This window comes from Bombina bombina, chromosome 6, assembly GCF_027579735.1.
Source record: "Bombina bombina isolate aBomBom1 chromosome 6, aBomBom1.pri, whole genome shotgun sequence".
Lineage (NCBI taxonomy): Eukaryota > Metazoa > Chordata > Amphibia > Anura > Bombinatoridae > Bombina > Bombina bombina.
In genome coordinates, this window is record NC_069504.1 from 784430906 (window position 1) to 784454602 (window position 23697).

The 23697-nt window shown below is 35.4% G+C and overlaps 1 protein-coding gene across 1 annotated transcript in view; it reads right to left on the reverse strand.

Moving 5' to 3' along the window:
- Window positions 1-23697, reverse strand: part of LOC128664610 (aspartate aminotransferase, cytoplasmic-like) — a 231497-nt gene that overhangs the window by 72797 nt on the left and 135003 nt on the right. Inside the window, exon 7 of the mRNA XM_053719426.1 lies at window positions 7476-7626. Coding sequence (XP_053575401.1) covers window positions 7476-7626 — 151 coding nt within the window. The remainder of the gene's footprint in view (window positions 1-7475; window positions 7627-23697) is intronic.

Here is a 23697-nt window from a genome sequence, read left to right on the forward strand (position 1 = left end):
TGTGGAATTCAAAAATTGAGACAAGACTGGAGAGGAGGTAACTTTGAGGATAAACTCCTATATAAAGAAGCGGGTTTGATATGTAAGATAAAGACTTTGCAACCCAGGGGTCTTAATTTAGAGATAGATGTGAATAGAATTTTAGAAATGTAAAAAGTCAATTGAGAGAGAAATAGTGACAATATCTAGATATGCACAAACTACATTTCTAATAACATATGTGTCACTGATGTATGTCTCTGACATATTTTAGAATATTTGTTATATGATTTTTAAAAATCTAATACCCACTGCAATAATCGATACCTGAGTGCTAGCTTTTATAAGTAATGTTAATTTATCTTTATAATCCTTATATATTTATATATATATTATATGTATGTTATATCAGATGATGCACTTATTTGTATCAAATGTAAATAAAATAGGATTTGTTTATTATGCACATATCATTTTATTACAAACCACTTATGATCTTTTAACCTATTATGCAAATACCACCTTATTACAAACCACCTATGAACTTCTCGATCCACCTTACATTTTTGAAAACTGGCAACCAATCACAAGTACCCTAAGGATATAAGTGAATGGCCCCTAACACAGTAAAGCATCTTGATAAAGCCCTATAAACGGGTGAAACGCGTTTAAGGACTGTGGGGTGCCAGAGTGATTTCAAAAGCTTCTTATTGTCAAGTTTGTGACATATTCCCATTCAAAACAGCCAAAACAAGATGAGCGGATTTGCACCAATCAGAAGGAACGAATAGGTCATGTGACCACCAATCACGCACGCCATTACACTGGAACAGAGGAGCAGGTAACTCTACTCTGAGTGAGAGTCAAGCAGAGAGGAACTCCCGGATTCAGTTTGGCAAGGTATAAAGAATATCGTGACAAAGTAAAGGTAAAGCGTTTTTTTCTTCAGAGGCTGAAATCTCTTGTGGATATTATATGTGTGACTTTCCAGGATAATATATACACTTCGCTGAGCTGTTAGGGGATAAAGTTTTCATAGACATAAACATACAATTATACAATACCTAAATAGGAATTATGAGCCATATTTCTGTATAGACATCTTTATACTAACAGTGTCAGCTGTATAGTGCCCTTTTCTTTTGTATTTAATTGAACTTCTTATTTCCTATAAGCTAGTGAGGAGCTTATTTGAAAAGTGGCTAGACACCCCCTGCGCCTACCTTTCACACACTTTGTGGCCATAATTGAGGCCTTATTTAAACAAAGACAGTCCCAACTGATTCAGGGACAAAAAGCCAACACTTGAGTAGACGCCACAGGGGTGTGAGTAATTGGTGTAATCCTTTTGAAGGGGATGACGTAAGCACCAAGTGTCGAACAGGGTAACTTCATGTAGGCAATTCCCAATTAAACTAAGTGTATAAAAAGAGGTGGAACATTGTCCTTATGAACAGTCCAGATCTGATTCCAAAGCTTCATTAATATCTCCACCCATCACTACTATTGCTTTTTGAAGTTCTAAGAGACTACCAGTTACAGTTTTAAAAAAAGATGCTTCGTAGGTTGTATGACTATATGCATTAACCAATCTAATTTGTCTGATCTAAAGTAACCCAACCAATATTAAATATTCACCTTCTACATAGGATGCTTTGTATTTTAAATGGAAAGGTCGTTTTCTGTGTAACAAGATTTCTGCACCATTGTGTTTGGTGGGAGCAGAATTAAAATGTCCAATAGGATAGTCTTTGGAAGAGCATCTGGGTTCCGATTGTTTGGAAAAATATGTTTCCAGATTAAATATCTGTGGAATTTGTTTTGAACCATTTCAGTACAACTGATCTTTTTGTTGCAGAGTTCAACCCCTTAAAGTTGTGGGAAATAAGTTGAATACTACGATGCATCATGGATAGCTAACATATATAAGGTATAAATCTACTGGGAATTAGAAAGAGCTCATGACATAAAGGTAGAAAGCATGACTAGGGCCTAGAATGTGAAATCAGTTGTGGCCGGGGGAGTCCCCTCCATCCCCCAATAATTAGTACTATTGCCTAATGGCCAAGGTGTTGAATATATAAAAGTGAGTATTTGTTCTTTTTAAAGAAGGCACCACACATTTTTAGTTATCTTTTTGTTTTGTGACTTTAAGTACAACTCATCAAAAGTCTGACACTCTCTTGCAAGCACACAGCTAAATAAAAAGCAAAATGTAAGAGTTAGTTACACAGTTGGTGAGAACCCGGGGGGGGGGGGTACCTAGTCAATTTCAGTGTTCTATATTTGTGTATATGTGTGTATGTTTGTAAGTATATGCTATATATAAGTACACTTAAACAAATATTGTTCTTCACCTACAGATAAAATGCCTCAAATATATCATCTGTATTGTGACGGGACTCACTTGTATAAATCCATCTGCTTTGCACTGAATTAATTGTATGATAAATGATAAGGCAGAGGTTTTACAACTCATCCCTTCTTTTCCGATGTTCCGGCACTACCAAGGGACCGCAGTTTATGACCACTCCCACCCTCTAATCCAGGTCAAGTGACTTCCTCAAATCAGCAGGTGAAAACTCCACTCCGGAGACCTTGGTTACGTCATCCAACTCTGCGTTTCACAGACCACTGGGTAAATCAACAGAGTTAACCGTACTTCCCATAAGATAATGAAACCATCGCTAAAACCATTGGCCAATCAGGAACAAAAACCGTAAAGAGTGGGTGTTGCTCTATTACCGCTCAATACAAACAGAAAGCTTAAAGGGTCATGAAACACAAAATTTTTCTTTGATGATTCAAGCAGAGCATGTGATTTTAAATAACTTTCCAATTTTCTTCTATTATCTAAATTGCTTTATTCTCTTGGTATCCTTAGTTGAAAAGCATATCTAGATAGGCTCATGAGCAGCACTGCATTACTGGGAGGTAACTGCTGATTTGTGGCAGCACAAAAATGCCTCTTTTCATTGGTTCAGCAGATGTTTGCAGATAACTCCCAGCAGTACATAGCTGCTCCTTCAAAAACGGATACCATGAGAATAATGCAAATTGGATAAAATATGTAAATTGAAAAGTTTATTAAAATCACATGCTCTGTTTGAATCATGAAAAATAAGAAAAAGAAAAATGTTGGGTTGCATGTCCCTTTAAGACCTCAAGAGTGTGCTGATTTAGGCCTAGTTTCCATTGAGGTGTGGTGGTAGCATACAAATTCTCCATAGACTTTAAAGAGATAGTAAATTCCAAATTAAACTTTCATGATTCAGACAGGGCATGTAATTTTAAACACCTTTCTAATTTACTTTTATCATCAAATTTGCTTTGTTCTATTGTTATTCTTAGTTGAAAGCTAAACCTAGGTATGCTAATTTCTAAGCCCTTAAAGGCCGCCTCTGCATTTGACAGATTTTTCACAGCTAGAGGGCATTAGTTCATGTGTTTTAAATAGATAACACTGTGCTCATGCACGTTGAGTTATTTAAGAGTCAGCACTAATTGCCTGAAATACCAGTCTGTCAAAAGATCTGAGATAAGGAGGCAGTCAGCAGAGGCTTAGATACAAGGTAATTACAGAGGTAAAAAATATATTTGATGATGATGGTTATGCAAAACTGGGAAATGGTAAATTAAGAGATTAACTATCCTTTTAAACAATAACATTTTTGGTGTTTACTATCCCTTTAATGGAGATACATTTTATCACTAGTTTCCAAACTTTATCATTTCAGTAGAAACTAAACTAGGCCATAGTCGGAGTTCCAGGATAAACAAAAGGAGACCCCACACTCCTTATAAATATTGTAAAATAGCAGAAAAGTCAAGGCACTCCAAATAAAACACAAGCATTATCCTAATTTAAAAACAGTTTACAGGAACAGTAAATGGGATTGCCGCTAGTTAGATCTTATGTTTTTTTGTATTGAATCTTTAGGACTATATATTTTTTTATTTGTCACTGAATATAAATTATATACCTTACAGGGCGCCTATAACTTTGTTGTATAATTATATACTTACTGTATTTTGCTTTGTGATCCTGTTTTGAGTTAACTGTTTCAGCGATTATTGTATTATTCAATGTCACGTGTTTAGGTGATTGTACCATTTTATGCTTATACTGCATTATGTTTGTATTACTCTGATTACAAACCCCAATTAAAATAACTTAATAAATCATGTACTGTACCGGTATATAAGTATGTTTTTTATATATAAATGTAAAAATATATTTCCTAATAAATTATTCCAAATATTTCTTAAAAATTAACATTTTAAACAGTAATTTCAAAGTTTATTCACAAATTCACAAATCACTGAATAAATGGAGTAACAACATTTTTGTAGAAACATTCCACACCAATGACTATTGAGTTTAAAGGGACATGAAACCCACATTTTTTCTTTCATGATTTAGAAAGAGAATGCAATTTTAAACATCTTTCTAATTTATTTCTATTATCTAATTTGTTTTATTCTCTTGATAATCTTTGCTGAAAAGCATATCTAGATATGCTCAGTAGCTGCTGATTGGTTGCTGCACATAGAAGCCTCATGTGATTGGCTCACCCATGCACATTGCTTTTTCTTCAAATAACGATATCTAAAAAATGAAGCAAAATAAATAATAGAAGTAAATTGTAATGTTGTTTAAATTTGTATGTTCTATCTGAATCATGAAAGAAAGATTTTGGGTTTAGTGGCCCTTTAATTTCTAAAGCTACTGGGGTAAACACTGTTAGTAGATTGAGAGAGACTGAGAGAATAGTATTTACTTTTAGACTTATAGGGCAGTATTTATAGAAAATCATATAGATGTACACTAAAAATGTTACTTTGAGGAATTATATCCACAGAATAAAAAGAAAGTTGATATCTTTTTGCAAAATAAATAAAATAAAATACCAAAAGTTATATACAGGTGATACACTTAAAGGGACACTCAAGTCAAAATTAAACTTTCATTATTCAGATAGAGCATGCAATTTTAAACAACATTCGAATTTACTTCCATTAACAAAATGTGCTGTCTTTTTATATTGAAACTTTTTTAATCACCAGCTCCTACTGAGCATGTGCAGAATAAACATGTATGCATTTGTGATTGGCTGATGGCTGTCACATGGTATATGTATGCCTTTGTGATTGGCTGATGGCTGTCACATGGTTCAGGGGGGAGTGGAAATAGACATAACTTTTAAAATTGTCAGAAAAAAAATCTACTACTCATTTGAAGTTCAGTCTAAGTGCTATTGCATTGTCTTGTTATCTTGCATTTGTTGATAATGCAAATTTACTGTGTTAACAGGTCTTTTAATAGAGATGTGCAGGGAAGAACATTTTGTTTCGGATATTCGAGGAAATACATTTCCCTGAATATTCGTTGCCTGCACTATTAGGTTTTTATTTTGTTTTAAACTGAATAAAATTTTCGTCAAATCTACAGGTAAAAAGTTCACCTGTAGCTACAATACTTACCTTAATGTCCTCTCCAAAGCATGGAAAGCACGTTATGTTAAGTATTATGTGCTTAAAAATATAAATAAAGGAAACAAATGAATGACGATTTTCTTCAGTATTTATTTGTTTTCTTTATTTTCATTGGTGCATTCTTTCGGAATGCACATCTCTAGCATTTATTACTAACAAATAGGGAATAGAACTGCAGGCCTAGTTGCAAGCCTGAAGAAGGTGCCTCAGTGTCCTGAACGTTTGCCGTTGATTTTGTGTAATTTAAAGGAACATTCCAGCCAAAATTGTTATCCACAAGGATACATTTCAGTTTTGAATAGAAGCATTTTTGTAATATACATGTAGTAGCAAAAATGCTTCTAATAAAATCTATAGCTGTTTAAAACTAGTATTTACGTATGCACCGTGCACCAGCAGTTTAAGCACAACACTTACTCAGAGAGCATAAGGTGCTTGTAACATCTGGTAATGACTCAATTTGTTAATTGCTGACATGATACAAGCCCCACTTGTGCTCTGAGCAGCTGCATTATTTAAACTGCTGGCGCAGTATAAATATCTAGCTCTGCTTCACATGCACGTGCAGAGAAAAATGTTATCCCTAAAACAGTGATAACTTTTACTAGAAGCATTTTTGCTAATATATTTATATTGCACATATGTTTCTATGCAAAGATGTAATTCATCTGTGCATTTAAATTTTGACCAGAATGCCCCTTTAATAATTAACATATTTAAACACTGTTAATTGAAATCAGAGTTGAGATGGGTTGTGGGTAAGTATTTCACTTTAGAAACCAGAACATTTCTAGGAAGTGTGATTTACATATTTTAGCTTTTCATTTATTTAAAGGGACAGTCTAGTTCAAAATAAATTTTCATGATTCAGATAGGGCATGTAATAAACAATTTTCCAATTTACTTTTATCACCATTTTTGTTTTGTTCTCTTGGTATTCTTAGTTGAAAGCTAAACTTAGGAGGTTCATATGATAATTTCTAAGCCCTTGAAGGCCGCCTCTTCTCTCAGGGCATTTTGACAGTGTTTCACCACTAGAGGGTGTTAGTTCATGTGTGTCATATACATAACACTGTGCTCACATATGTGGAGTTCCTAGGAACCAGCACTGATTGGCTAAAATGCATGTCTGTCAAAAGAACTGAAATAAGGGGGCAGTTTACAGAGGCTTAGATACAAGATAATCACAGAGGTCTCAGCAAGAACTTTGTATTGCTTCTTTTCAGTGTTCAACAACCCAGGGATATCACTCTAAAAGGGCAAAATTGTGTTTTGAACAAGTATATACAAAGGAATTTGGAAAGAGCAAAAATCCTACAAAAAGTTATTGGAAAATAGTTTTCTTATGGTTTGGAATACCAGTCAAATTGTCCCCATAGTCAGAGTGATCATGCCACAAATGCTTTTGAAAACCTTGTGATAATTGGGATATTGTGTGAATTTACAAATTAATTGAATGGAAGTAAATGTAACCCCTCAAAAAAACAATAATAATAAAAAGCAATTCTTTAAGGTATTCTGATGAATTAGGTAACCTATGTGCCTTTAAATGAGATGTTAAAGTTGATCAATCTTATTTAAATGGTCTTTAAAGGGACCGTAAAGCTATACTTAGACATGCATGAATCAGACAGAGCATACAATTTTAAACAACTTTCCAGTTTACTTTTATTATTGACTTTGCTTCCTTCTCTTGTTATTCTTTGCTGAAAGGTTTATCTAGGTAAGCTCAGGAGCAGCTAGGTCCTTGCTGCTTATTTGTGGCTGCATATATATAACAATTGTGATTGGCTCACCCATATGTTCAGTTAGAAACCAGTAGTGCACTGTTGCTCCTTCAACAAATGATACCTAGACAATGAACACAATTATATAATAGAAGTAAACTAGAAAGTTGTTTAAAATCTTATGATCTACCTAAATCATGAAAGAACAAATTTGGGTTTCATGTCCCTTTTAATAGTATTATTATAGTATTATATTTTATGATGGTGACTTACCATACAATCCAAAGTTCGCTGAGAAGGACTGTGCACAAAACAATTCAAAACCTTCAGAAACAAAGAATCTCACAGACCAGGCATCTTTTTCTACATATCCAGAGTTCAAACCCACAGCTTTCATGATAAAAAATGGAAACATCTTCTTCCTCTGAAACCAGGTACAGAACGTCAGTTAAATATAATAAAAACAAATCGGAATATTTTATTTTTCAGAAAACTATTTTTTAAAGACATTAACAGCCTTTTTTTTAACACTTTATTAATGTTTTTTTTTTTACAAATTGTTTCTGGGGGTTTTTCCTGTTAAATTTATATTCCTGAGTATTTTTTTTTTGCACTACGTTTGTTCCAACATCAAAATAAACAGCTTTAACTTGACCTTTTTATGCAATAAATAATAAAAAAAAATAATAACATGCCTAAATTGTGTTTCTGTCATATGCATGATATGATATATTAATGTTTTTTTGTTCTCTGTAATAATAATTAAGGTATTGCTATACCTTTAGGAGACGTACACATCTCTAATGCAAGGATTAAAGATACAATTATTTCCAGTTATTCAGTTATTAAAGTTATATACTTATATCTGCTTATACCTTGCAATGATTAGTATTAAATGTACTTATTTTCCTACTTCCAGTACAGTACTCTAATCTGTCTCATTGGTTTTTATTAGAAAAAAAAAAAGAAAAGAAACGTTGAGACTTTGGCCTGAGGTATTATAGTCTACGGAAAAGTGATCTACTGGTTTGTTGTTCTAATGACAAACTGAAGCTTTACTAGGTATTTGCAAAAAGGGAAACTCCATCAACACCATAATATTTGTTGTTTAAAATGAAAGATAATCCCTTTATTACCCATTCCCCAGTTTTGCATAACCAACACAGTTATAATAATACACTTTTTACCTCTGTTATTACCTTGTATCAAATTTTCTGCTGACTGCCCCCTTATTTCAGTTCTTTTGACAGACTTGCATTTTAGCCAATCAGTGCTCACTCCTAGGTCACTTCACGTACATGAGCTTAATGTTATCTATATGAAACACATCAACTACTGCCCTCTAGTGGTCAAAATGCATTCATATTAGAGGCAGTCTTTAAAGTCTAATAAATTAGCATATGAACCTCCTAGGTTTAGCTTTCAACTAAGAATAACAAGAGAACAAAGCAAAATTGGTGATAAAAGTAAATTGGGAAGTTGTTTAAAATTGCATGCCCTATTTAAATCATGAATGTTTTTTGGGACTTGACTGTCCCTTTAAATATATGTGTATGTTAGATAAATCATGAGTAGGGGGACCATATTGCCGCTTTTTAAAAGGGACACATGAAAAATACATATGTCAGGGTTCTTATACAGAACATTTCTTTAAACAGTCCTGGAAAAAAAGCCCAGACATATGTATTTTTCATATGTGTCCCCTTTTAAAGCGGCAATATGGTCACACTAATTATGAGCAAAACATTATGCCAATACCGCAATATAAGTTCCCTTTTGCTTCAAAACACCCGAAACCTAGGACATTCTTATTCTCAATTTAAAACAAATAATATCTTTCCAGATTACTTCTTTTTATCAAATACTTTGTTAAAACGTTTCGAGGAGAACAAACTGAGGTAGGATCAGAAACATGTATATTTTCTTGAGTACTATATAACAGCAGGGCACATAACTATGTTATACAAGCAACCTGTAGAGGGAGTTTGGGCTGAAGTAGAAAGTACAAAGGATGGGCACACTGTTTGGATATCTCCTATTCAAAGAGAGTCTTCTTTATTAAACAGTGCTTCTATCTATACAGTTCAGTTTATCATATTTTGCCCTTCAAGTGGTTGAAACTATTGCATCTAAAACTCTATCTAATTTTTTGTATAACATTGCTACAAACACTGCTGTAATATGGTGCTTATGACACATACATTCTCCTGGGCCTACTTTTTATTCTATCATACATAAAAGCGGTCAGTATTGCACATACAGTATATGTGACTAAGGATACCCTCATGTTGCTAGAATAGCTGATGCATTTTAGCTGTTGCTGTACTCTTAGCTGTCCTGAAGACCGGACAACATCAGTAATTGTAGTAGCTCAAGAGAGGTAAGGACTGGGCTGAGTAAGATTTTACTGCACAAACAATTTACAGCATAAAGCTCACCCAATTTTAATATGACTGTGTTGATACAGATATGACATAGATTTCAACCCCTTCTTAAAGGGACATGATACACAAATGTTGAAGCACTTGAAAGTGATGTAGCATAGCTGGAAAAATGTGACTAGAAAATATCACCTGAACATATGTAAAAAAAAAGAAAGATATTTTTCCTCAAAATTTCCTCAGGAGCCACATCCCATTATAAAGGGAATTTACTAAGCCAATTAGGACACTAGTCCCATGACTTGCATGGGTGTGTGCATCTGGCATGTGCAGACAGTCATGTTATTTCCCTACTCAGTTTAAAGGGACAACTCCAGAATGTTTATTGTTTAAAAAGATAGATAAACCCTTCATTACCCATTCTCCAGTTTTGCATAAACAACACTGATATATTAATACACTTTTTACCTCTGTGATAACCTTGTTTCTAAGTCCCTGCAGACTGCCCCTTATCTCAGTTCTTTTGACAGACATGAATTTTAGCCAATCAGTGCTGACTCTTAAATAACTCCACAGGAGTGAGCACATTGTTAAATATATATATATATATATGAAACACATGAGCACTAATTAATTGTCTGTCAAAAACTGTTAAAATGCACTGAGATAAGAGGCATTTCAACGGCTTAGAAATTAGCATATGAACCTACCTAGGTTTAGAGCAAAGCAAATTTGATGATAAAAGTAAATTGGAAAGTTGTTTAAAATTGCATGCTCTAGAGAGGAGAGGTGTGCTGGTGGGAGGAGCACAGGTGCAAGGTCGAGTAGCACCTGTTCAACAGACCCTGATGAGAGCAGCTGGCAGAAATTTTTTCGTGCTACACACCCCTGACCTAGGGAGGCTCTTGCAGCAAAATTTCAAAACTGCTTCCAGCTCACACACAGTGCAATATCACCGCACAGAGTACTATACGGACTGGAGAACATTTACTAATTCTATAAAGAACTGTGCCGAGAAGTAGCCTTGAAAGTAAAAAGCTACTAAATAATGTGCTTATTTCCTTGATGCGAGAGAACATTCCTAAAAAGACAAACAACTTAGCTGACCTCCTAAAAACAGTAACAAGATCTGTGCTTTATCCATCTCCTCTCCCATCTACAAGCGTTTACTGCAGAGGGAAACAAGGAATGTGCTCCAGCTCTTTGAAACTTCCATAAGCCAGGTATTTACCTGTAAAATACCTATTCGTCTAAGCGGTACATCCAGAGAATCCGATTTGGTTACCTGGTTAGCCGACTGCACTTGGTTGCGGGACACTCTCAATACCCTCTTACCCAGGTTTGGAAGCTAAGCAGACGAACGTCAACGGTAAGCCCCCTCCAGTGATTTAGAAGAGGGGTGGCATTTCTCCCGACTGCGGAGAGCAAGAGGGAGCACCCGCCCGCACTTGCTGTGCATTGACCCGCTGAAGATCCTTCTCCTCGTTGCTCCGGGTTCTACGGATGGACAAGCCGTGCCCCTGACGTCACATTACTTGGCTTACCGGCTCCCTCCCACCGGTGCTGCGTGAGGGAGTCCGGAGGTTTCCTTTTTCTGATCGGGTACTGCTCGTTCGATATCCAGACCTTGCGGCTTGGGCGGAAAGTCCCATGGTTGAACGTATACCCAGCGGAGGGCTATCTTAAAGCAGCCAAGCTAATTTCACACGGAGGAATCATCTTGGATCCGACAGTAGATCCTCATTTTGTGAAATAGGCCTGCTTTGCGAGGTTGGAGAATACTTCTATCTGAGGTTTGCTCCCCCCCACCGGTGCTGCGAGGGGGAGACCAGAAGCTCCCTCAGTGTCGATCCTTTGCTAAAGGGACAGATCTTGGACTCAAGACAGCCCATAGACTGGGTCAGGTACAATTTTACCTTTTTCAGAAGGTGTAAGAGGGGAAAGGAGCAGTGAGAAAGGAGGGAAGAACAGAAGGAGGGAAGGAAAGGAAAAAAAGAAAAGAAAAAAAAACTTTTACAGAGGGCCCAGGACTATATTAAAACTATAGACTTTTAGCTGGGAATAATTACATATTGGAAAGAAGTTATTTTTATCCTGTTTGCTGAGTATTAAAATTGGATATTTTGTTACTATAAGCAAAATTAGAAACCATATTCACAGAAATACACGGTGAATAAATTATAGTTAGCAACAGGTTTAAATGATAAGTCCTAGAAATAATGAATCTGTTTAAAGTATACAAATTAATACATAACCAATAATTGAAAATTTTGGCTTAAGTAGTCAAACTGTTGAAATAAGGGTAAAGAAGATAACGTACCACTCTTATATATCATAATTTAGATAAGTGGTTTGATTCTTTTTATAAGGGTTATGTTTTTGGGTTTTTTTTCCCCTTAATTAATAGATGTCTGCTCTAAGCAACCTTGTTGGGATTCTTGAGGATATGGGAGTATGTTATAAGCTTTGGAGAAAGAGTCTAATAGAGTAAAAGAAGTTAAAACCAAATATAAGATTACTCTCTTATCCTAAGGAAGTTTAACTACTATACCACTTGTTATCTGTCTTATAACACAAATCCTAATAAGGTTATAAGTACCACGCATGTTGTGATGATTATTATTATTTAAGTTGAAAAGTGTAATGCAATAAATACCGATACCACACGAAATCAATACATACACTTTAGGGGTAGGGAACTCCTCTAGGATACATTGACCTAAGAAGGCACAAAATTAGCAGGGCCAGAAGTGGCCAAAGATCTTATAGGAGTTATTTAAGTGGCCAAAGATCTTATAGGAGTTATATAAGGCTGTGGTCGAATTAAATAACACAAGAAACCGAACCAAGACCATTAAAAGTTACTAAAATTATCTTAAAATTGGTGAAAAACTGTGATATTAACTAATTATAGGGAATGAAGATACTCTTGTTTTGCTTCTTGAATATTACATTTTGATATCCTGTTACTATAGGCAAAATTAGAAATTGTACTCATAGAAACAAAGTGATTAACTGCAACTAGTGACAGGTCTAAGCTGGTATAACCTAGAAATAATAAATTTGCTTAGAGTATATAAATAAATATATAACCAATAACTGAAAATTTTTGGTTAATGCCCAAGGGCATATTCTTACTTAAGCTGTGAACAAGATTACATTGAATATACTCTTACCAAGCTTTGGAAATAACTAACTCTTTATTTTTTACAATTGTGACGTCTTAGACAAGTTTTCACTTTAAGCACTCCCCCCCTACCCTCCCTTTTTTTTTTTTTTTTTTTTTTCTCCCAATCTACTACACAACCAGCACTATCACACTCTGCATATTCTCACTGCACTTTTTCAATTCATTCTCCTCCCCTTTTTTTTTTTTTTCTTCTTTCTCACTTTACCCTCACCAAAGGGGAGTTTATTTAATACAACTTCCCTCTTTCTTAGTCCACTTAATTACCTGCACAGTGACTGACAGTCACAATTACACGAACTTGCACAGTTTATGGATAAGTATATCACTGCACAATTTAAGACTCCTCCCACACAGAGAGAGGAAAAACAAAACTACACAAGAAAATGTAGTAGAAACTCACTTAAATAGCCCTTCACCTACACATGAAAACTTTGACATCCAGACCCTAGTTACAAAAATATCAGAAGCTCTATCTCCCAAATTTGAACAATTAAGGGACGAGATCAAACAGGATATAAACTCTTTAACAACGGAAATACACCAGTTCTCTAATAGAATTACCGAGGTGGAACAGAGAATATCTGATATAGAGGATACTACCCTGAACCATAACTCTAATCTAAAGGAAATAACTTCTAAAATATTGAAAATGCAATTAAAAATAGAAGATTTAGAAAATCGGCACGTAGGAACAACATTAGAATAATTGGAGTCCCTGAAGAAAAAAAATATGAGGATCTAAATAAATTAATCTCAATGACAATCCCACAACTTTTACAAATTCCACAAACACCCCCCCAAATGATAATTGAAAGAGCTCATAGGTTAGGGTGGTATAATCTGGAGAGAACGAAAGCTCGTCCTAGGCCTATTATAGTCAAATTACTCAATTATCAAGATAAAATTACCTTACTTCAACACTTTAGACAAAACCAACCCATATTATTGGGGAATACTAAAATCATGATTTTCCAAGACTTCTCAATGGAAACTTCAGCTAAAAGGAGAGATCTAGCACCAATATGCACAAGATTAATAAATCAAGGTTACCAAGCTACTCTAATATACCCAGCTAAACTTAAAATAACAATAGATGAGGAAGTCCATTTTTTTGAGTCAGCCAAGGAGGCTGAAAAATTTATAACACAAGCTATACCTCAGGCATTGACTAAAAAGGGTAAATAATATAAATCATCTTTGCTATGGCATCTTCTATAAATTTCTTTACAATGCACATCCAGTTCGTAAATAGGGATGATGCATTGGTCGGAAATACTCTGACCAATTTCGCATCTTTTGAGGGAAAGGCTCTCTGGAAATTTTACAGGGTAGACGGGGAGGGACTGCGGGGGGGGGGCTCAGGGAGAGGCTTTTTTTTTTTCTTTTCCTTTTTCTCTTTTTTTCTTTTTTAAATAATAATGACAGAGAACGTTTTTAAAATGGCTTCATGGAATATTGGTGGCCTGACATCCCCAATAAAAAGAACTACAATTATATCATATCTTAAAAAACTAAAGGTTAATGTTGCCTTTCTTCAAGAAACTCATATTAAACCAGAAGAAGTACATAAACTGAAAAGATCTTCGGTTGGAGAGGTTATTGCCTCTCCAGCACTGGGAAGGAAAAGAGGGGTAGCAATTTTATTGGGGAAAAAAATGAATATAACTTCCACGGTGCTTGAAGTTGACACAGAGGGAAGGTTTTTAATAGTAAAAATTTAATATGGCAACATCATTTATACATTATGTAATATCTATGCTCCAAATATTATTGATCATGGTTTCTGGGATAACTTACAAAATAAAATATTATCTAAAATAGAAGGGAAATTAATAATTCGAGGAGATTTTAATACATCACCACAATATGCTTTAGACAAATTTAGATTCAATACTACAATATTGAAAACAAAAAAAGTTAATTTAGAAGCAAAAATCTTTAATAAACTATATAAGAACTTAAGAGTAAAAGACATTTGGAGATTGCAAAATCCTGATAGTAGAAGTTTTACTTGTCTATCAAAGGCTCAAAAGTCTCTCTCGAGAATCGATCTATTTTTAATAGATGAGAAAATGTTGAATTTAAAAATCAAGGCCAATATCTTACCGGTTACAATCTCGGACCATGCTCCAATAACTATCGAAATTAGTTTACATGATGATAAATCTAAAAATAATCGATTCTTCTTTCCCCAATACCTAGCTACTGACCCTGAATTTAAAATAATGTTAAATTTAAAATTTGAGGAATATGTTCGCTTTAATAGGGAATATATAAGTCGCCCAATGTTATTTTGGGAAGCCGCAAAGGCTGTTATGAGAGGAGAGATACTTGCATACAATATTAATAGAACTAAAAGCTATAAAAAAAAGGAAGAAAACATGAAAACACTTTCAGAATCATATAATAGTTATATAGTCAACAAAACATCTACAACTTGGAGCAATTATACACAAGCAAAACAAACAAGAGACTCTTTTCTACTTCATAAAGCCACTCAACAAGAACTGAGACTCCAGTGACATTTATATAAATACGGGAATAAGGCAGGTAAACTACTCTCTAGACTAGTGAAACAAGATAAAGGGCATACCCCAATAGAACTTATCCAGAAAGATGACAAACTTCTTTCAGACTCAGAAGATATCTTAAAAATAATGGTAGAATATTATCAAGAGTTATACTCATCAAGCCAATTTAACATGAAAGAAAGTGAGAATTTTTGGAAACAAATCTCTTACCCAAGCATCTCAGATGAAATGAACAAAACAATTAATCTTCCTATTACTGAGTTGGAGGTAATGAAGGGTATAGAAGATCTACCCATTAATAAAGCAGCAGGTCCAGATGCTCTGCCTAGTGAATTTTACAAACTACTAACCCCCACTATAGTTCCATACTTAACTAAATTATTTAATAATATATACAGTGAGGGATGCCCACCACCTGCTAACTTCTCATCAGTTATATATAGGCCAATCGCTTTATTAAATACAGATTATAAACTTTTGACATCTATTTTGGCACACAGATTACAATCTTCCCTTGCACACATAATCCATAAAAATCAAGCTGGATTTATGATTAACAGAAACTCCTCAGCTAAAATACGTGAGTTATTTCTTACGATTGACTATGTTAACACAGAACCAACTCAAGCTGAAGGAGGAGAACAAAGTGACATTGATAAGGCAATAGTTACAATCGACGCCGAAAAGGCATTCGATTCGATTAACCATGACCATTTACTATATACACTCTCCCAATTTGGCTTCAAAGATCAGTTCCCTAAATTTATTAAAAATCTCTACGAAAAAGCTCATACTAGATTATTAATCAATACCATACAGTCATCACAAATACACCTGGCAAAAGGCACAAGACAAGGTTGTCCTATATCTCCGCTATTGTTCAACATTGCAATAGAACCATTAGCAATTTTAATAAGACAGGAGATAGAAGGAATTAAAATAAGAAAAAAAGAAATTAAAATTGCCTTATATGCGGATGATATTTTAATATATATCAGAAACACTCAGGCAAACATTCCTAAATTATTATCTATTATTACTCAATTTAGCTCATTCGCGGGTTATAGGATAAATACTAAAAAATCTGAACTTTATTGGTTAAGACCTCCAGAACAACATATAGATAACATACCGTTTAAAATAGCAGAACACTCATTTAAGTATCTAGGTATGATAATTACCTCAAACCCAGAACAAGGGTACTCTTACAATATACCTCCAATTTTAAAAAATATAAGAGAAACAATGAAAAGTTGGCAAAATCTCCCTATATCACTTTCAGGGCGAATTGCTCTTTATAAAATTATTTTACTACCAAAAATCATATACAGGGAGTGCAGAATTATTAGGCAAATGAGTATTTTGACCACATCATCCTCTTTATGCATGTTGTCTTACTCCAAGCTGTATAGGCTCGAAAGCCTACTACCAATTAAGCATATTAGGTGATGTGCATCTCTGTAATGAGAAGGGGTGTGGTCTAATGACATCAACACCCTATATCAGGTGTGCATAATTATTAGGCAACTTCCTTTCTTTTGGCAAAATGGGTCAAAAGAAGGACTTGACAGGCTCAGAAAAGTCAAAAATAGTGAGATATCTTGCAGAGGGATGTAGCACTCTTAAAATTGCAAAGCTTCTGAAGCGTGATCATCGAACAATCAAGCGTTTCATTCAAAATAGTCAACAGGGTCGCAAGAAGCGTGTGGAAAAACCAAGGCGCAAAATAACTGCCCATGAACTGAGAAAAGTCAAGCGTGCAGCTGCCAAGATGCCACTTGCCACCAGTTTGGCCATATTTCAGAGCTGCAACATCACTGGAGTGCCCAAAAGCACAAGGTGTGCAATACTCAGAGACATGGCCAAGGTAAGAAAGGCTGAAAGACGACCACCACTGAACAAGACACACAAGCTGAAACGTCAAGACTGGGCCAAGAAATATCTCAAGACTGATTTTTCTAAGGTTTTATGGACTGATGAAATGAGAGTGAGTCTTGATGGGCCAGATGGATGGGCCCGTGGCTGGATTGGTAAAGGGCAGAGAGCTCCAGTCCGACTCAGACGCCAGCAAGGTGGAGGTGGAGTACTGGTTTGGGCTGGTATCATCAAAGATGAGCTTGTGGGGCCTTTTCGGGTTGAGGATGGAGTTAAGCTCAACTCCCAGTCCTACTGCCAGTTTCTGGAAGACACCTTCTTCAAGCAGTGGTACAGGAAGAAGTCTGCATCCTTCAAGAAAAACATGTACTCCACAGCGTGGCTGGCAAGAAAGGGTATAAAAGAAGAAAATCTAATGACATGGCCTCCTTGTTCACCTGATCTGAACCCCATTGAGAACCTGTGGTCCATCATCAAATGTGAGATTTACAAGGAGGGAAAACAGTACACCTCTCTGAACAGTGTCTGGGAGGCTGTGGTTGCTGCTGCACGCAATGTTGATGGTGAACAGATCAAAACACTGACAGAATCCATGGATGGCAGGCTTTTGAGTGTCCTTGCAAAGAAAGGTGGCTATATTGGTCACTGATTTGATTTTGTTTTGTTTTTGAATGTCAGAAATGTATATTTGTGAATGTTGAGATGTTATATTGGTTTCACTGGTAAAAATAAATAATTGAAATGGGTATATATTTGTTTTTTGTTAAGTTGCCTAATAATTATGCACAGTAATAGTCACCTGCACACACAGATATCCCCCTAAAATAGCTATAACTAAAAACAAACTAAAAACTACTTCCAAAACTATTCAGCTTTGATATTAATGAGTTTTTTGGGTTCATTGAGAACATGGTTGTTGTTCAATAATAAAATTAATCCTCAAAAATACAACTTGCCTAATAATTCTGCACTCCCTGTATATTTGCCAAAATATACCAATGTTTCTTAAGCAGAAAGATATTAAACTATTAAATATTGCACTTAGAAAATTCTTATGGCAAGATAAGAAACCTAGAATTTCTTTGGAAAAGCTTTCTCTACCCAAAAAGTATGGAGGATGTGCCTTACCGGACTTAAGCCTATATAATCTTGCTTTTCTAGCCCGGATAGTGACTGACTGGATTTATCTTAAGGATTATGTAACGGATAACGAATTAGAGAGAAATATAACTTTCCCTTATCTCCCTACAGCTCTAATACATAATAAAATTAGTGAAATACCAAAAAGAATTAAGAAATATTGCTCTATCTTCGTACCAACTAAAGCATGGTTAAAAATCTGTAATTTATTGAAAATAAATGAGATAACCTCGAGTTATTTACCCTTAAGAGGTAACCCACAATTTGAATTAGGTTTACAAATATCCCCCCTCCAAAGATGGCAGGCAAGAGGCCTCGAAAGAGTAGTGCAATTAATAGATATAACAGGGAAATGTATGAAGTCATTTATAGACCTCAGAAATGAATTTGACCTTTCACCCAAAGATTTTTTTGCCTATCTTCAGGTGAGGCATTATGTTTGGAAACTTATTAATATGTCAGGCTGGAACTGGTCATTGGGACCACTCGAGGATTGGCTATCCTTGGTTAACAAGGGCCAGTTCTCAATCGCTCCTTGCTATCAAATGTTAAACTCAAGAAAAGGCTTTGATAATATATTAAAAATAGAATTAAAATGGGCTTCAGCTATAGGTTCAACTCATTTAGAGGAGGGATTTATCCAAAATTCTATACTGAAGGTTTCTCAAACAACTCTTTCCTCCACGTGGAGAGAATCACATATGAAACTATTGTATATGACACATGTTACCCCTGAAAAAGGTCATAGATGGGGAAATGCTTTTAATAAATGCCCAAAATGTTCCCTAGAAGCGGCTAATCTTAAGCACATGCTATGGGAATGCCCAAAGGTGAGAGCAGTGTGGAAAAAAGTTGAATATTGGTTAAATATAAAAGTCGGAATAACTAATATAGATTTATCTTTTAAAAATATAATATTCCTCATAACAGATGAGAGACTCCTACCAAAAGAAAAAAAAAATACTAATACTACTATACTAGCAGTAAGATATCTGATATTTAAAAAATGGAAACAAATAACAACTCCTAGTATCACAGAAATCAGAAACTGCTTAAAAAAGCAATGTATACTCGAGCAACATGATGCAAAACTATTTAAACCTAGCGATGTTAATAGATTTTTTCAAAAATGGTCATCATTCATAAAGATCTTTTCAAATGAGGAAATAGATAATCTAATCTACCCATTTAGAAATTCAGATTTAGTTCTCTTGGGATTGTGGTAAAAATATAAAATACTAAGAAAGGAGAATACGGATATTCCCAATCCCTTCCCTTAGGTTTTTTTTAAAAAAAAGAAAGAAAGGGTTTTTTTTTCTTTTTCCTTCCTCTCTCTCCCCTTCCCTCTCTCCTCAGTCCTGCCCCTCCTCCTGACGAAGTATACTCTCCCCCGTGAGCCCCAGAAAATTGAAATTCCAACATAGTCATTTCAAAATAACAGTAACTGAAACATAATAAATTCTATATAGGCAACCTCCCAGGGCACAACACTTGAAGAATGGTAGTGGAGGGGGAAAAGAGAATGGAAAACCCTAAAAGCTGATAGGTGACAAAATAGAATAGTTTTATAAGAGGGAAAAATATATGGATTTCCTTTCTCTTATTTTTTTCTTCTTCTTTTTATTCTAAGTTGTGACAATTACTCTGTTAATTGACAATGTATTTATTTTTGATTGTTGAATTGTGATGCCCTGCGAGGCGCACCAGGAACCTACAATTGGTAGGAAGTGAATATTTTGTTGGAATTGAATATAAAAATAAAAATTATAAAAAAAAAATTGCATGCTCTATTGGAATCATGAAAGTTTAATTTTGACTAGACTATCCCTTTAATGACGTTTACTATGAAATCTCCTGTGATTTTGGTGAAATCACAATAAATTACAGTAAAGCAAAGTGTGACATCAGCACTGATGAAGCTGATTGGCTGTTTTTTTTTTTTTTTTTACGTGAATCTGATTGTAGCTGAAGGATAACTGTTCACAGAGCACTTACTATTGTGAGCTGAAGACATTTTGAGGTAAAATATCTTCCTTTTTTTTTTAACATATAATCATGTGATATTTTCTTGTCAGCTTTATTCAGTTATGCTGCATCACTTTCTAGTGATTTACTAAATGAGCATTATGTTTGGAGCCTTCCATTTTTTTGTAAAGAAGCTATTTGTAAATACATTTCAGCAAGTAAAATAGAGCCAGCAGTTCATGATAGCAGACGTGCTCTGGTCGAACTTCCGTGAAACTTATCTTATAAAACTTTTTTTAACACCATTCTTAAGCATAGCTTCACAAACTGGCAAACTACAGGAGATCGCAATATTGCCTGGTCATATTTTGACAAAGATCATTCCAGAGAACGTTTAAGGCTTTGCGGCCTAGCGAAAGACTGCGGTGACCGCCAGAACCATAGTGTTGGGGCTGATCGCTAACAAACATATGGTCTATGGTGAGACCACAAGGTCGAGGACAGACTATACAATTATACAGCCCCAATTACTTGACAAGACCGGTTCCTGGGGGCTAGACTGCTGCACCTAGTACCGCTTACTGTGGTACACATAATAAGCTTGATCAGCGACTATAGAAAGTAAATGAATGCCATATTTGTTGCTATAGAGAAGCTTCTATCAGACCACTTTAACAGACTGGAGAGACGCATTGAGAAAACTCTCCATGAACACTGCCATCCTGGATGGAACACACGTAGCATATCAAGATTTTATAGAGGAAGGCTGCTACATAACTATGACTATCACTTCCCCTGCAACAGTCATAGAGGTTCAGCTGAACGCTAAGGAGAACGAGGGTAATGGAGAAGCTCCAACTATACCAAGCAACAATTCATCCGGGACAACTAGACCTCCATACATGCTAGGAGCTGTTCAGCAAGTAGTTCCTTTTGGGATAGTGAGGAGACGGGATCGGCGGATACTAAATTGGGTTAAGGAGTAAATGGGACACTTGAGACCGCACATCCATTTATGTAAGCGGAAGCAATATGCACCTCATCTGCGATTTACTGCACATTTCTACACAGATAGTGGCCAATGGTCACACTAAGAGAGAAAGGTCTGACATGGACACATACTTTGGTAAATGTGAAATCAGGTGTGGGTAAAATGTATGGCCCACAGGAGAGATTACAGCTACTTTCTCAAGTAGCCCTTACCCTGACCCTCCACCTTGAAGCTTACATTCCCTAAAAGGTTTAATTGTTTCTCTATCCTGAGAATATTATACAGGTGGACTTATAGTATGGACGCTCAGTAAACGTACTACACCCCTCCATCTAACAGTGTTTATTTCTTTTAATCCTGGCTTCATTAGAGATAAAGTTGTATCTACAAAGAATGTTATGAATACTACAAAAGTCATCTTCTATAAATTAATACCTTCTTTTTTTTTTTACTATGGATCTACATGCTTATTTGAAGTATTTAGCCTGCATGTGTGTATTTGCAATAACTTTAACCAGTTTACTGATTAGACTGAAGTATATCCTTATAAAATTGATTTTGTAGCTAAGGCTTATTATCAACTCTCTATGAATAAAAGAATTGAGAAAGAAAAGCTTAGCGTTTGTGGTCTGTGTGAAAAATAATGATACACATAATTACAATCTATGTGTCAAAACGGATTGCAGGATTTAGTACAAAGAAAAATATTGTTGCTGCTTAAATTAAGAATACCCTCTAGAGATAGGATTATAAGAGCAGCAAATGAACAGTTCATATACTTGAAGGAATAAGAATAAGTATCACAGAGGAGTAAGCTGAATTAGCACCTGTTCCTTATTAATGTTATAGTGTTGATCAAAGGTAAATCTTCAAGTTATAGTTAGATTCAGTACATACGACAAACTTGATATAGTCTGAGAAACACTTGCAGTAGAACAAAATCAGATACACCTTATGACCAGTCACCAATTTGGTGAATACTTGCGCTTAGTGAGGAGCCGGAGTTGGGAAAAGCTGGAAGTTGTGGATACAAGCGCAGCGTTAGTAGCGTGCACACACCAGGTAACTGGATGCAGAGAGAGAAAGGACACTCTGAGGCTGAGATCCGAGAGCGCTGTGCGGTGAGTCAGAGGTGCAGACGATTCTGGATGACATCAGAGCAGTAGGTAGCTGGAAGGAAGGTAAACCACACAGAGATGCAACGGATTGAAGCTGAGATCTCGCGGAATTGCGAGGAAAGTGAGTCCCAAGGTTAAAGTGTCAATTACAAACTAAGGCCTAGATTACGAGTTTTGCGGTAGCTGAAAAAGCAGCGTTAACAGGTGCTAACGCTGCTTTTTTACTACCGCTGGTATTACGAGTCTTGAAGGTTTAGGGTCACCGCACACTTTTTTGGCCTTACCGCAAAACGACTTATGTAAACTTTGTAAAGTCTTTTTTCTATGGGACTTTCATAGCGCTGGTGAGCGGTACACCCTATCCTGTCAAGATTTCTAAAGTACACTAACACCCATAAACTACCTATTAACCCCTAAACTGAGGCCCTCCCGCATTGCAAACACTAAAATAAACTTTTTAACCCCTAATCTGCCGCTCCGGACACCGCCGCCACCTACATTATATTTCTGAACCCCTAATCTGCTGCCCCCAACATCGCCGACACCTACATTATATTTATTAACCCCTAATCTGCCGCCCCCAATGTCGCTGCAACCTACCTACACTTATTAATCCCTAATCTGCCGCCCCAACGTCGCCGCCACTATAATAAACATATTAACCCCTAAACCGCCGCACTCCCGCCTCGCAAACATTAGTTAAATATTATTAACCCCTAATCTGCCGTCCCTAACATCGCCTCCACCTACCTACATTTATTAACCTCTAATCTGCCGCCCCCAACGTCGCCGCCACTATATTAAAGTTATTAACCCTTAAACCTAAGTCTAACCCTAACACCCCCTAACAAATATAATTTAAATAAATCTAACTAAATATTCCTATCATTAACTAAATAATTCCTATTTAAAACTAAATACTTACCTGTAAAATAAACCCTAAGCTAGCTACAATATAACTAATAGTTACATTGTAGCTATCTTAGGGTTTATTTTTATTTTACAGGCAAGTTTGTATTTATTTTAACTAAGTAGAATAGTTATTAAATAGTTATTAACTATTTAATAACTACCTAGCTAAAATAAATACAAAAGTACCTGTAAAATAAAACCTAACCTAAGGTACACTAACACCTAACACTAAACTATAATTAAATAAATTAACTAAATTAACACCAATTAAATCTATTAAATGAGCTAAAGTACAACCCCCCCCACTAAATTACAGAAAATAAAAAACAAATTACACATATTTAAACTAATTACACCTAATCTAATAGCTCTATCAAAAAAAAATTTTTAAA